General features: G+C 42.9%; 2 protein-coding genes across 2 annotated transcripts; both read left to right on the plus strand.

Annotated features, from left to right (window-relative positions):
• The first annotated feature begins 9,586 nt into the window (after positions 1 to 9,586).
• Positions 9,587 to 12,778, plus strand: LOC129616953 (pre-mRNA-processing factor 6-like). The gene is made up of 11 exons (XM_055532428.1): positions 9,587 to 9,683; positions 9,733 to 10,379; positions 10,499 to 10,622; positions 10,670 to 10,818; positions 10,926 to 11,159; positions 11,220 to 11,315; positions 11,360 to 11,494; positions 11,575 to 11,790; positions 11,878 to 12,117; positions 12,167 to 12,454; positions 12,536 to 12,778. Exons 1-11 carry the CDS (start codon positions 9,587 to 9,589, stop codon positions 12,776 to 12,778), a joined length of 2,469 nt encoding a protein of 822 aa, XP_055388403.1.
• A 1,331-nt stretch (positions 12,779 to 14,109) lies between these two features.
• Positions 14,110 to 15,526, plus strand: LOC129616954 (ornithine decarboxylase-like; the record flags this gene model as incomplete). Its single annotated transcript, XM_055532429.1, has 3 exons — positions 14,110 to 14,182; positions 14,238 to 14,896; positions 15,061 to 15,526. Coding segments are annotated over exons 1-3 (1,198 nt in total), but the record flags the coding sequence as incomplete, so codon positions are not given.
• Positions 15,527 to 15,541: the final 15 nt, after the last annotated feature.

The raw sequence follows: 15,541 nt of genomic DNA on the forward strand, positions 1-15,541 counted from the left end.
GCTGTCCCTTCCTCAGATATTGACACAAGCTTCTTCCCATGAATCATTTATTGGTTTTCCATGCTCCTTGTCCCAAATTCGCTTTTGTGCTTTTGTTGTTCGATCTTTATGTTTTCTGCGGCAAATCCTTATCAAATCAGCTTCTCTCATGTATCTGATTATTCAAGCAGAACAACTCCTATCACTCAGTGTTCTGTCTCATTCTGAGTTCTACCCTCAATCAACTTGTGCATGATCCCTACACTTAATGCAATCACGCTAAGCAGCTAATTCAATTGGGGTGCTAGTTTTGCTTCGCCTGACTAGTCAACTTTTATGTGATGAGCTTTTATCATCATGTACAAAAAAAATGCTCGGAAGGGAGTTTGATGGAAATTTATGATTAAGCAAGGAATTTAACGTTCAATGGGGGAGACGCCTTCCTTCGAACTCACTCTTCCCATCCCTTGCTCCAACTGAAAGTCTGTTAAGTGGTAAAGTTCTACTGGAGTGGGAGGGGGCCGGTTTGGAGTCGATGGGGCTGGGCTTGGATTATAGGAGGGTTCCATTGAAACTGTTGCTGCTGTTGGATCACTTTGAAGGTATTGTGGTTGGATAGGATTTGCTTCTTCTCTCACAGGATTCTGATGATTCTTTTTTTCGTCCCAAGCCTTTCGTCTTCCACATAAAATGAAAGCAGCAATCAAGGCGGAGAAATACCAAGCGATGGAGATTGACGTAAAGACCAAACCAGCGACGGCGCATCGGGTGTAGCGATCGCATCCAGTTGGAATGCGTTCAGGTTTCACTGGGGCTGTCTCGTAATCCCGACACCCATCAGGATAATCAGAGTTAACGATCTTCCCGTAATATGCAGCATCAAATCCAAGAACCGTCCCTACTGCTATAATCATCAAACAAATGTAGAAAACGAGAAGTCTTGTTTCTGATAGATCTGACTCTTGACGATGTACAGATGTCCAGATTGAAGCTCCAATTAACGCGAGAAGAAGACCGACGATTCCACTCCAAGGAAGTGGAATACAAAACTACAAGAAATGCAATCCGTCAAATCAAAGTCTTCCCCTTACTTGACTGATTCCATAAGCAAAACACATTATTGCTCCCAGAGCCACAGTCCATCGCACACTAGAAATCGCAGCTGAGAGAGAGGTTGATGTCCCAAGTCGCAGTGAGGTACATGTCCCAAGTATCATCCATCATGTAAATCATCACAGTGTTCCATTCTCTACTTACTGTCAATGCTAAGCAATTCAGCGCGTCGGCTTGGCGGGATTGCAATTGTTAGAAGTCGACGAGCCCCTCCTGTCCATGCCTTTGTCTTTTGTCGAAAAGGTTTTTCTTCCCACAAGTCCTTCGTCGGTGGGACGTCTGCCTCGATATCCCCCTTTGATAGGGAGGGTAATCTTTCAGCCATCACTAAAATAAATTGATCATGTAATCTGCAGAGATTCCCGAAAAATAATCAAAAATTGAAGCTCGGGGAAATTCTTGCCGTTGGTTGTTTCCGCTGCGCATGCATAACAGGACCCCCACCACAATTTCTTTTTTTTTGAGTTATTGTTCACTTGATGTTATTGTTCGCCTAATGTTATCGTTTGCCAACACCAACTCAAACTTAAGGTTTTAAACGACCCTCTTCTATGAAGTCTTTCACCAGAACAATTTTTCTCATATGTCCTATTCTTAGTCTATCAAGGATCCAATTCGGTAGGTTTGTATCAGATTTAGTCTGTTAAGAAAATATTGATGATGCCAGCCGGAAATTTTAATATTTTCTGGTGATGCCCACCTGTTCAATAAACGTTAATTGCACCCCCTCACTTGATGCTGTTATGTCCCAGCCACCTCTCTAGTGACAAAACGTGAATTTGTATTCAGCTACATTAATGACTAGCACTTACAACGAGTTCAATACGAGCGCAGTCATCGCAAAATCGCTTCTTTATTTCTGAAGTCTCCAGTTTTGGGACATTTATTGACAGCGCCGTTACAACTCCCCATTTCCCGTCTTGACTCACTCCCCTCGAAATTGCATAAACTCCCTCTCGACCACTACGCCCTTCAGCAGCACCTCCATAAACAATTGATAGATCCGGATTAATGGTATACATCTTGAACACACAGGTGATAGAGGGATCTATCAACTTGCGGTGTTTGGGACTGAAGAGGAGATCCACAATTTCCGCGACAGTGTGGTTAGTTTTGACATGAAGACTCGCACGACTTATAGCAGGAAAGTCTTCTAATAGTCGCATTTGGTCGATCTAAAAGAACAATTGGTTTTCGAAACTTGAAATATTTCAAAGATGATGTTGTCGCTTTACTCGATTATTCATCATATTCGCATCTACGAATTTCACAAACCAATATTTCAATGACGCTGTGATCAAACTTACAGTAAGATCTTGGTCACTTCTTAAAGTCGACCAAGGCTGTCCGACACAACCATCATGAAGTCGTAATCTTCTGGGATCTCTGTCACGGCTGGACAACTGATGAAGTTCATCCTGCAATAAGTGACTCCGATTAGAAATCTCTTGTAATAAATGTTCTTCGACTCCAAGACCTTTGAGAGTCACAACATCCTTCGCACACATTCCAAGAAGGCGATGGTCTTGCCAAAAGCGGGAGCGACGACCTTCCGGAAACTTCAATACGGAATATCCATCCTCTGTTCCGGGCGACTCTTTCAGCGCAATAGATCTGGAACCGCGCAGAACCAATGCGCCCGACGATGTTGGAGGAACCTCAGGAAGTTCATCTAAACTTTGAATCAACTGAATTTGTTGGTTTTCTGTTTCAAGTGCTGAAGTTGATTCCCAAGGCATTGGAATGTCAGGAGGGGGACCTGAATACACGATGAACAGAGTCATCGAAGGATCCTTCGTCTATCGTACCTTCGAGTCTTTCAAACAAGCGCTTGGCTGATGCAATAATTGGACCATCGAGAGTTTGTCGGACATCTGCGCGATAAAACAAGACGTCTTTCTTTGTATCTGGAACGCCACTAGGTAATTTGATTTCGGTAAGAATCTGCAAGTAAAAACGGTTATTCAACGCTAAAGAAGGATTGAACCTATCTCTACCTTTCTCGTTTCGGTGATCATCAATCCATCCATGATGCGTTTCCTCAGGGATATCAACGTCTCTTCCTTTGAGTCCGCAGTTGTCGTACTGGTCCAAGCCCCTAGATCGGTATCCTTTTCTTTGTGTTCTTCGCCATCAACGTGGAGTATAACGTTTTTCGCGATGTTCATTGGGAGTAATTGCTCAATTGTCACTATCCGAGCGTTTCTTGTGTATTTGCAACTCGGCGTAAATTGTTCGATTGCCTGAGAAAAACAGAAGTCGATAAATGTCTCTGTCGACAGCCCCATCGTACTTTCCGAACGGCCCAGGACACTCCCATCGCCTTCGATACTTCTTCCATGGGATCCGATCGACTCCTAATTAAACGCCACGTTCCCAAAAAACGGTTCAAAAACTGAAAACGAGGCGTCCCACATGGCGAATGGCAAACTGACTTACCACAAACGGGTCCTCTTCTTTGACTGGAACTTCCTCGATTGGTTCTCTCGGTTGAATTTCTTCTTCTATATTCACGGTGGATTCCAACAACAAAGGTCGTTCCTCCTCGTGTTGAGGTTTTTCTCTTTCTTCTGTTTGTACAACACGTTGGTGGGAGTAGCCGGCAACTGCAGGACGACTGACGGAAAGCAGGCGTTCGAACAAGAAAAAGAAGAAGAGAACCTCCCGCATTGGACTCGAGAACGAGAAGAGGACAAAAGCGGCGGAGAGGATGGAAATACAGTAGAAACTAATGATGAATTGGTGGAGTTGCGCTTGATGGGAATGAAGAAAGGGTGCCGATTTGAGGGTAAAAAATGAATCGATTTGAGAAAGCTTCAACGTTTGAAGATTTAAATAAGGAAGAGAGAGAAATCTTGAAGAAACTGAAACACTCAGAAGTGCGTGAAGTAAGAGAAGCGGGAACATGGATTCATGGAAAACTCCGAGAGCTGGAAGAAGGATCTGATTGTAGATAAAAAGACAAAGATAAATAGAGATTTCGAATCAACGTATCTGGCGATGACGCTCGATTTCTGAAAACGAAATCAATCGTAGAATGCGAACGTACATAAAGCAGAAGTTCGTCAGTGACGGAAGCAAGATCAAAATCTAGAGATGAGGATGTTCTCTGGATGCTTTTATACGGAAGAAAAATAGAGGAACAGAATCGAATCAAATAAGCGATTTCAAACGCGTCGAACTTGGTGCAGATGAAATTAAGGAATGGCGGGGGCTTGTTGGAAAGGCTGCGGAGAACCCCGAGCGTTGGGCAAGACACTCCAATGGTTGCGCAAACTGTGGGAAATTGCGTTGTCCACACAAGCCCGAAAACAACCCAAGGAGCCAGACGGATAATGACGAGACGCGGATCGAGAGGACCGCTTCCTGAATTGGGGCTTGAAGCGAGTGAAGAAGAAAGAGCTTTGGAGATTTCAAGGGATAGAAGAAAGCGGGACGCTTGGAAAAGGCGTCGAAACAAACAACTCAGAGGAGATGAAGTGAGGGAATAGCGGAAATGTGGAAAAAATACGCGAAAATGAAGAAAATCCTCCAAAAAAGGAAATTCGAAAAGTCTGAAGGACAAGTAAAAGGATCAATTTTGAAACATAACGGAAAGCTTCATACTTGAAGAAGTTTGCGACTTGACGAGCTTCGACGAATGCGAGAATAAACGCGATAAAGAAAGAAAAGAAAACGGGAAAAGCCCACCGGAAATTTCTAAATTGAAAAAAATGAGGAAAGCACGACTTCAACTCATCAAATACCTCGGAAGGGAGACCAAACAATTCATTCCTATCGATTTTGAGCCTTCTTCTTCTGATCGATAGACCGTGTTGATAATTGGATTGGCAGCGAATTCATGTGCTTCTTCTCCAGGAAAAACAAGAGTCGTTCTGATTGAGTTGCGTAAGGTTGCGCTAGCGAGACTAGGGAGAGTTGAAACGACATCAAATGGGACTGGCTTCAAGAAATTTGCAACATTCAGAGCGAGATCTTGAGACAAACTCTGCAGAAAAATAAAATAAATAAAGAATTAAATGAAAAGAACCTACAGCTTCGTTCAAGACGGTCGAAGGAACAGAAATTAACCAAAGAAGGACGCAAATTGGAAAAAAACATTGGATCGATGTTGAAAGTGGCAAGAAGGATGAGAAGATGATGATCCCAGAGATTCCAATCAACGGAGGAATAAGAAGGGATTTGAGATGAACATCAATGGCTGATAGAAATGTCCCGCCGGTTCCAATCATTCCGACCTGAAAAGAGATAAAAGACTTTTAGTATTAGAGTGACCCAAAAAACCATTTGGATATTGCATCTAATAAAAATTAAGCATTGCGCGTACCAGTGAGTCAACATTTTGTCTGTCGTTAAAGAGATTTTCCTTAAAAGCATTTCGATTGAACAACGATGGGAATCGAATCTCTAGAAGTCCCATTCCAACGCAAATTTGGACAATTCCAATATCCTAATCCATCAACAAGAAGAAGACCATGAAGAGAGTTGAGTAGATGAGATTCCGAATTCTAATGGAAAATGTTTGTTCACCTCTAAGGACAAATAAGGCGCATTTGTGTCACACGCAATCGAACATATTTCAGCAAGTAGAAGAAGATTCGACTCATAAGGAGTAAAGAGGACGCACGAGGGATCCCTCCATATTTCTGCCCTGAAACACAATCGTGTTTAAAGGCCTCGTTGTCTGATGCAGGTCTTTTTGTAAACATCTTCTTCTTAAGTACTGAATACCTTGAGGTTGCTTACAAATTCTCAAATTGCTTGGAATCCGTTAATCGAAATGGTCTCAAGCTTCCGTCATTTCTTCGTTTAATGACTCCTTGGCGTTCAGATCGATGAATCAGCAATTGGCGAGTAGCTCGCACCTCAATAAGAACTGAATCATCATCTTGCGGCAAATGCGATAGAATCAGGTCAGGATGAGCCGTAATGCGATCCAGCAAATACTTGAGGAGTTTGGTGGAAACTGAATCTGTCTTTCGAACAAGTAGAAGCTGAAGACATGCTGGATGAATCTCTTTCTGAGCAGCTCGGGGGCGTCTTTGAAACTGAAACCTTTCCTCCTTCACTAGAACACCAGATGCCACCTCACGTGAATAACGGGAGTGTAATTCAATTGCACCAGAGATCCGTTGGTTTCCTGGAACCCATGAACGCCCTTGCAGCGTGGTGTTGGTTTCACGCGACATCTAGGAATTCACAGGTGCTTGCCTAATAAGGTCGTAACATCGTTAAAAATACTAAACCAACAAAATGTTTGGAAGAGAACGACGCATTTTGTTGGAAAAAATCAGATGGTTTTGAAATAGCGAACTTATGAAACAGATGCGTCAACATTTCTAATGCAAAGGCTTCGCATCGAGGGGTGGTGTCTCAGGAACACTAGAAGGCAGGGAGTCGCTAAGGGGTGAAGCAAATGAAGGACTTTGTCTATTTGTATGAGATTCCTGAGCAACAGCAGCACTTGCTGATGATTCAACATTATTTCTCTCTGGGGAACTTTCTTCTTCTGAAGGGAAGGCCGGAGTGGGAGGAACAAGAGCGGATCCAATTTGTTCTTCTATAATGGGACTTGAAATTTCATCGTCTCTTTCTTCAGCACTTTGGCCTTCCCAGTTTTCTTCCATTTCTGCGGGTTGATCAACGAATCTCGTTGGTTCTTCCCTTTGAGTCAATCCAGATGGTTGTTCCTGAAATTCTTCTAATTGATCTTCTGCCCAAAAATCCACAACTTCAAATTGCTGCAGTTCTGCAGTCTTTGTTGGTTTGGCGCCCCTTTTATGCTTTTTTGATTTTCCAATTGCGTTCGATTCTTGAACAACCTTGCTCGTTGAGGCACTTTGAGTTCCTATTGGGGGAATCGGACGATCCTCATCAAACACAGGAAATGAGGGCGGAATGACATTCAAGATTCCGGTTAAATCTGACGTTTTCCGCGTTGATTTTTCCATTGAATCTGATGAGCTTTCCACAGACTCTTTCATATCAGAGTTGCGTCTTTGATCTTTTGGTGAAGAGAGCGGAGTCACAAAGTCATGTTGCAGCTGTTCATTAAATAACAACTCGTTCGCTTTATGGTTTGTTGCAAATGGATTTGTTCCTTCCGTCTTCATCCCAGATGTGGGGATTGGACCTCCCAAGGGAAGTTTATAGTAGAAGTGGTTAGTGACAGGACGCATAGGCACTCCAACTAATGGAGGTCTACTAGCAGAAGATTGTGTGGGATGAGATGCCAGCCGCCCAGCTGACAGAACAGTTGGGTCATATTGGCCTGATTCAGACCCGATGAGAAGAGGGGAGGGCCGTAAGTGTGTGGGTGCTATATGAGTACTACGATGAGGAACTGTTTTCTGGAAAGACACAGAAGTCTCTGGCCCAGATGATTGAGGGGGGGATGCTCTTGCGCCAGATATTTCTTCTGGGATATTAGTAACCATTCGAGTGGTTGTAACGCGAGAGAAACGGACACTTTTAGGTGAAACAGATGCATCACGACCATTTATCTGCTCCTACAGCAACAACATTACCACATGGTTTCATGGCGGAGTACTTACGGGAGTGGCCTCATTCAAAGAACGTGGCTCGGCTTGGGGCTCTGAAGATTGTTTTAATTGCACTGGGGGATTTTTCATCAGTTGAATTTTAGTTGAACGAACTTCGCTGATTGCTGCATTGTCGGAATTGTCGTTGAAATTTTCATTGTGAGCAGCACTGAAGATGAAACAATCAAGTTGTTCATTCAATTCCCTGATTTTCAATTTCGCCATCGCAAGTTCTGTTTCAAGAATTTCGGTTTTTGTTGCGAGATTTTCAACCAATTTTTCTTTTTCTTTCAGCTGCTTCTTCAAAGCAAAGATGTCACCTCGAGGTGTCTGCACTTCCATCAACATTCCATCACCACGGAGAGGAGTTGTTTCTAGAAGCATTGCCCGTGCTTCCAATTGTTTGATCAACGCGTTACGATCCTCAAGCTCGATTTTGTAAAATTTTACTTCTTCGGCCATTTTTTCAACTTTACGCCGTTCCAATCTGTCAATCAAAATCATAACGTTATTGAAGACACACATCTTGTCAAATGCTCTTGATGTAATTTCTAGTCCTTACAAGATTTTTCCGGCGGCTTCTTGTTCTATTTCATTACGTTCTTTTTTCCATGTTCTGAAGTCTTCAATATTCTGCCTCATTAAATCTTCAGATACATTTTGTTGTTCGCGATTAATCGAAGCGAAATTATATAAATCTGGGGGGCTCTCACGCAAATAGTTCTGAAAATCAAAAGAAAGAGATAAATAAATATTCCAAGCAGAGTTATTCGCAGCAACATATTTCCCAACAATCCATCACTTCAGCATCACTTACGCGGTGTGCTTCACTACTGGATAGATTCAGTCCGGGTGATTCATTCAAAGAAGGAAAATTGAGGGAAAGAGGAAACGCAATCGAAGACGAAGATGTCAATCGCTGGCTCATCAATAAATTCTTCTGTGATGGAATATCGCGCGTTGTATCGCCAGAAACTGAAGGAAAACGACTTTTGAAGAAAATTTCATCCATCTTTGAATTTCGACGAGTGACGTGCGATGAAGTCGTTCGTTGGGACATTGTTGGGACAACTGGTGACTGAAGCGCGTGTTGCTCAGAGGTCGAAGTGGTGAATGGATTTGAGAGGCTGTCCCAAACACGAACTGGGCGATTTGGGACAATTTTCTCATCCCTCTTTTCTCTCAATTCTGGCTTCAAAGAGACTTCACTATCGATCTCATCCTTTTTCAATCGTTTTTCTCCTCCAAACTCTTTTTTAGCACCAACACAATCAAACTCCTTCGAAAGTCTTGTCCATAAATCAAATTGCTTCGAATCTTCTTCATCACCCAAACTGGCAATAAATCGATTTTTTCTCTCACGATTCTTTTTCTCTAGCGTCTTTTTGATGTCTTCTATTATGACACCCTTACCAATTGAGTCGTGTCCAATAGAACTGTTTGCAATTGAACCTGGATCGCGACTTGCTCTACTCGTTCTGCTGCTCACCCATTGTCTTCTGTACTCAGGAGGCGTAGTGACAGAGGGGGAAGCCATCTCTTTCTGTCTCTTCAACCCTTCGTATCAAAAACGGCCTCCATTCTGAGGCTTAAGCTTTGGTTCCGTAACTTGGCACGACGGTCCTGGAGCAAGCTGCTACATCAGGGCACCAGTTTAAGAAAATTGGCGGAAGGAAACAAGTGATGAATCAGAATTTGTTTGTGCAACCAATTCTCACGTTTGATTCTTAATCATCAAGACAGTCAACAAGTGATCTCTTACCCAATGTCACTGCTTCCTGGTGCTCGTCGACCTCCATTGTTTTCTTCCGGGCATGGGCGGGGGTTCGGAAGTGGAATCGGCTGGGGGTTGTCCCCTGCGGGATACATCCCAGGTGAGTAGCTCTCTGTCTTGCTGATTTGGAATTCCTGAGGTTTGAACTTCTAGTGCGACTATCGTTTTGAGAATATTGATGTCTGAATTGTTTTTAGGAAGAGGACGCGGTGCGACAGGATTCGCTGGTGGCGTCAGTCGTGATGACGCGACAACGATGGAGGAGCGTGATCGCGGTACTGTTTTCCCAATTTGTACCTATTTCGATTTCGGTGTTTGTTGCAGGCGACTACTCAGAGTCAAATTACGATGAATTTGCTGGATATAGTGAAGGACTTTTCACGTCGGGAGAATACGACGAAGAAGACAGACAGGCTGACGTTGTTTATGGAGAAATTGATGACAAGTTGGACGCGAGACGGCGAGCAAAACGTGAACAAAGATTTAAGGAAGAGTTGTCAAAATTAAGAGCAGAGAAACCAACATTGAGTCAACAGTTTTCAGATTTAAAAAGAGGATTAAATCAAGTATCGCAAGAAGAATGGGAATCAATTCCAGATATCGGTGACTATTCTCTGAAGAGTAAACAGAAAAAAGCAAGAACTTTGGCTCCTGCTCCTGATTCACTTCTGATGAATGCACATTCAATGAATCAGACAGTTGGAGCTCTTGATGCTCGAGGGATTGGAGGAGGTGCCGTCACTCCGATAGGCTTCGGACTCCAAACGCCTCTAGCTGGATTTCAAACTCCCATGGGCTTGAGAACACCATTAGGATTGAGCGGGTTATCAACTCCCTTTGCAATGGGAGGAGGAAATCGAACGCCACTTGGAGGATTCAGAACTCCTATGAACGCAGGTGGAAGTGCTACACCGTCTTTAAATGATTTGGGCGAAGCTCGCGGTACAATTTTGACTGTGAAGCTTGATAAGGTGATGGATTCTGTCAGTGGGCAATCTGTCATTGACCCGAAAGGCTATCTGACAGATTTGAATTCCATGCCAGTGAGTCAAGTCCCAAACAACAGTGCGTTGAACGTTTCTTGTTGCAGGTATCTACAGATGCAAATATTCAGGATATAAAGAAGGCCCGACTATTATTAAGATCTGTAACACAAACAAATCCACAACATGCACCTGGCTGGATTGCTGCAGCACGATTGGAGGAATTGTCAGGTGAGCCATCTCTTGTATTGATGGATGTTCATGTGTATTTATTGTAGGGAAGCTTGATGCTGCTCGGGAACTTATTGCTCAGGGTTGCACTCTTTGTAAAAATAATGAAGATGTTTGGCTTGAAGCTGCGCGTTTAGAGAAATCTAAAGAAGCAAAGTCAATATTGGCGAACGGCATTCATGAAAATCCAACATCAGTGCGTCACAGTTATTCTATTGAATGTCGCTCGAGCGTGTTGCTGTTATTAGATTGCGGTTATGAAATAGACTACTTTGACAGTTGATTGTGTGTCTCTGTTATCAGGTAAAATTGTGGATGGAGGCTGCTAGGAAGGAAGAGGACATCGCACTTAAGAAACAAATTTTGCGTAAAGCTTTGGAGAAGGTTCCGAATTCTGTTCGTCTATGGAAAGAAGCGATCAGTCTCGAAGGGCCGAAAGATGCAGAAATTCTTCTAGGGCGTGCCGTTGAATGTGTTCCTACAAGTGTTGAAATGTGGTTGGCACTCGCACGATTGTCGAAGTATGAAAACGCTCAGGTGAGTTGATGAGTTGAAAAATTGTTTGATAAACTGCTTGATTGATTTCTTACTTCTCAGCGGGTTTTGAATGAAGCGCGCAAACATATTCCAACAAATATAGAAATTTGGATCAGCGCTGCTAAGTTGGAAGAAACGCATAACAAGACAGATATGGTAAGTAAACCATAACAGTCGCAATCATTGAGTGTCCCAAATAGGTTGATCGAATTATATCTCGTGGTGTGGAAAACTTGACGACGAAAGGGGCTGGTCGTGATCGCGACTCTTGGATGAAACATGCTGAAGAAGCAGAGAAGACTAGATATCCGAAAACATGCGAGGCAATCATCCGAGTAAGCGGGATTCTCCCAAATATAGAGGGATTGTCCCAAATAGCGGGAAATTGAAGCCATCAAGAAATTATTGTTTTTAGGCCACGATGGATATCGGTGTCGAGAGCGTGAATAGGAAAAAAATTTGGGTTAGCGATGCGGAAGGGGCGTTGGGACGAGGAATGGTTTTAGCCGCCCGATGCTTGTATGCTAATGCGTTGAAAGTCCTTCCCAAAGAAGAAGATCTGTGGATTGCTTTGGGACAATTGGAAATGAATTTTGGGACACCAGAGGCCCTTGATCAAATTTTATTAAAGGTAACAGATAATAGGCAAGAGTTGAATTTTATGAAATTGTCTGGTTTCTTCTGTTCGATCGATTTCATAATTTTTTGATTTTTTCAGTCTGTGGATCGCGAAGCTTGTCCTCATTCGGAAACGCTTTGGTTGATGGCAGCAAAACAAAAATGGATCAGAGGAGAGATTGAACTTGCAAGAAAGCTTTTAGAGAACGGGTTCCAATCTGTTGTACAGAAGGAATCAATTTACTTGGCTGCAGTGAAACTCGAACGAGAAGCTGGGGAAACTGAAAGAGCTCGGAAATTGTTAGCCGCTGCCCGTCTTGGGTGCCGGAACAGTGAGAAGGTAATCAACAGGATGACCCACATCTTTGTTGATATGTGGCTAATATTAGGTTTGGATGCACTCGGTGCAGCTTGAAAGGATGCTAGGAGATTATGACGCTGCCCAAAACTTGATTGATGAGGCGTTGAAGTTGCACCCTAAGAATCCGAAACTTTGGATGATCAGCGGTCAGATCATCATGGAAAGGATAGAGGGAGAGGAAGGAAAGACTGAAGCACTCAAATTATTCGAAGCTGGGAGAAAGGAGTGCGTTAGGTCGATCGAATTGTGGTTGTGTGCCGTCAATATTTACAGAGAAAGCGGAAATTGGAATCGTGCAAGGGCCTTGCTTGAAGAAGTGAGCAACTTATAAAAGAAGTCATTCTTTGAGCTATTTGGATTGTTCGTTCTATTTTGAGAAATTTCTTTGATATTTTAGGCTCGTTTGAAGAATCCAAAGCAAGAGTTATTGTGGTTGGCCGCTGTAGAGATTGAGATTGAAGCGGCTGGTGTATCAAGAACAGATTGGTCACAGGGAATTGTTGGAACTGCGAACCTCCAAATGGCTCATCACATGATGTCAAAAGCGCTTCAGGAGTGTCGAAAATCCGGAATATTGTGGGCAGAAGCGATCTTTTTAGAACCAAAGGCCGCGCAGGTACGCTCAACTGAAAGAAAATAGCCCTGCACTGAGGCAATAGATTGCATTCAGTCCATTCAATTACTCAGAATGCCAAATCAGTCGACGCTTTTACAGCGTGCGAAAATGATCCCCATGTGATGCTTGCTGCTGCCAAGTAGGCCGTTACTAGCGGAATGGAACTTTTAGCTGTTTCTCTTTTTCGCAGATTGTTCTGGAGAAGTAATCGTTCAGAGAAGGCGCGTCGCTGGTTTAATCTAGCAATCAAATTGAACCCAAGGTAACTTGAAAGATTAAATTATCTGCACGACACTCAAGGTACAAAATTTGTTCGAATTTGTTTCTTGTAGGTTGGGAGATGCATGGGCTGCTTATCTCGCCTTCGAACTGATGGAAGGAACTGATGAGAAGCGTCGAGATATTCTTCAACGTTGTGCGTATTCTGAACCAAATAATGGATTGCAATGGAACAGAATTGTGAAAAGACCCCGAAATTGGAAATTATCATATCCAGAGAAATTACGTGTTGTACTCGAAGAATACTATCCCCAATGCCTGACTGCGATTTCACATAAACGACCGATTGGCCAAGGTGCGACTTGAACATCCTGAAACAGATATTTCAATTTCATTTTTTGATTTTTGTAGAGATTTTCGATCTTCTTTCTGGGCGAACGAGTTTGCCACCAAAAGATTCGTTGAAGCCTTCAGTGCGACAAAAACAGAACAAAGCAGAAGAAGTCCAACAACCTGAAGCGTGACATCTGCGCTCAACTCAATTCAGACCGAACAACCTTTTCACCAATTGTTTTTCTTCTGACTAATCTTTTTCCAGAACTCCCGTCAAAAGAAGTAAAAAAGTGGGACATCGCACAGAACCTACGAAGAAAAGAGTCATCAATTGATATCTTGATGTTCTATACTTGTATAATTGTCATGTTCATTGCGAATTAGCATGAGATTTGACATGTTGCATTTCTACATGCTTCATTATAGCGGATTGGGACACACTGTGTATATCTCTGCGGGAATATCATCAGGACTCATGCTCAGTCATTTTTGGTTGGTTGCGTAATGGAACCTCAATTCTTCGGATCCTCAATCGAGCGACTGGAATCATCTCTGATTGTTGTCTTTGACAGCTAAATGCCGCTTCAGTGGTAGTGCAGAAATGATTAATCAGTCGCGATGCAGTTAAAGCCCTCAGAGTGTGATGAACTCAAATTTCCGTTTTCTGTAGGGTTGGAGGTTTCGATATTTCAGCATGCGTCCACAATTCCCTGCAACAAATATGATTTTCTTCACTCCGCCCAGTCCATCGCAATGAATAGCTCTGATGTGGAAGAGACGTCATTCGCAGCCACGCGCCTGGAATGGAACGTCCTTCGTTCTTATCTGAAGGAGAGACACCCTCACGGGTCGGTGATGTTACTGAATTTGTCGAAGGTAAAGATGATCTAATATATTATCATCCTTATTTATCAATATTGAGAAATAATAGACGGTAATATTTCTCAGATCGAATCTCAATGGAATTATTGGGAATATCTTTTTCCAAATATTAAAATTTGTTATCCGATTCGTGTGAATGATGATCCAGCTGTATTGAATTTGATATCTATGAAAGGAGGTAACTTCGATTGCACGACAAAAACAGAGATTGATCGAGTGATAAAAGATCTGCAGCTGCCAAGCTCTCGAATTATTTTATCGAATATCATCAAAAGTAATTCACTCATGCAGTACGCAGCCAGTCTTGAGGTCTCTCCGATGTATTTTGATAACGAGGGTGAATTGCTTAAAATTGCCAACTATTCACCAAAAGCGAAGGTTGTTCTTGGAATCAAGACGCTCCAATCAGAACGAAAAGCTTTTGAGTGCTCCGATCCTCCGCCGCTTCCTTCTGCCTTCGCTGTCAAGTACGGTGCCCCGAAATTGAAGTGGTCCTCTTTGTTTAAGTGTGCGAAATCCCTGAAGCTTGACGTCGTTGGAATTAAAGTTGACGTGGGGGCTCCTTGGGACAATTCAGATGAATATATTGATGGATTGCGTAACGCATATGACGCTTTTCAAATGGGGAAAGAATGTGGCTTTTGCATGAGATTGGTGGATTTGGGATCCTTCTTCCCTGTTGATGCAAACCCACAGTCCCCTCATCTCGTTCGATGTTGGAAAGATTCGTCGTACTTTAAATGAGCTGTTTCCCTCGAGTATAGAATTGATTGCTGAGCCGGGGGTCTTTTTAACCAGAGAATCAATGTCTTTAGCTGCAAAGGTGGTCAGAAATCAGATTGAAAATGATTGAATTATAATTGTTTGTTCAGGTGGAAGCGCATAAAATGGAGAAAATGAAAAAAGGAAACGAGATTTGGAGCCGACAGAAGTTGATCATCAGTGATGGAAGGTTTCAGTCGTTTGGATTAACAGCTTTGGGACTGAGGATCCCACATCCAACTGTGCTGATGATGACAGAGGAATTAGATGAAAATACAGATGAGTCTCCCGATCCATTATTTGGTGCACCTGAAATTGGAGAGATAAATACAATTATTCCGGGAACTCTAATGAACGTCAGGAACATTGTATGTAGAGAAGATCAAAACGAGCTTGTTGATACTCTTGTCTTCGGGAATACATGCAGCTGGGACGACATCATTGGTGCTGAAAACAGTCGTATGCAATTGCCATTACTCTCAGAGGGCGACTGGTTGGTATTTCCAAATATGGGATCCTTCACGTTGACTTTAGGATCAACTTTCAATGGACTTCCGCTGCCGGAAATAGTGAGATGTAAGTTTCGGGACT

Source organism: Condylostylus longicornis, unplaced genomic scaffold (genome assembly GCF_029603195.1).
Source record: "Condylostylus longicornis isolate FDR11 unplaced genomic scaffold, ASM2960319v2 ptg000334l, whole genome shotgun sequence".
NCBI lineage: Eukaryota > Metazoa > Arthropoda > Insecta > Diptera > Dolichopodidae > Condylostylus > Condylostylus longicornis.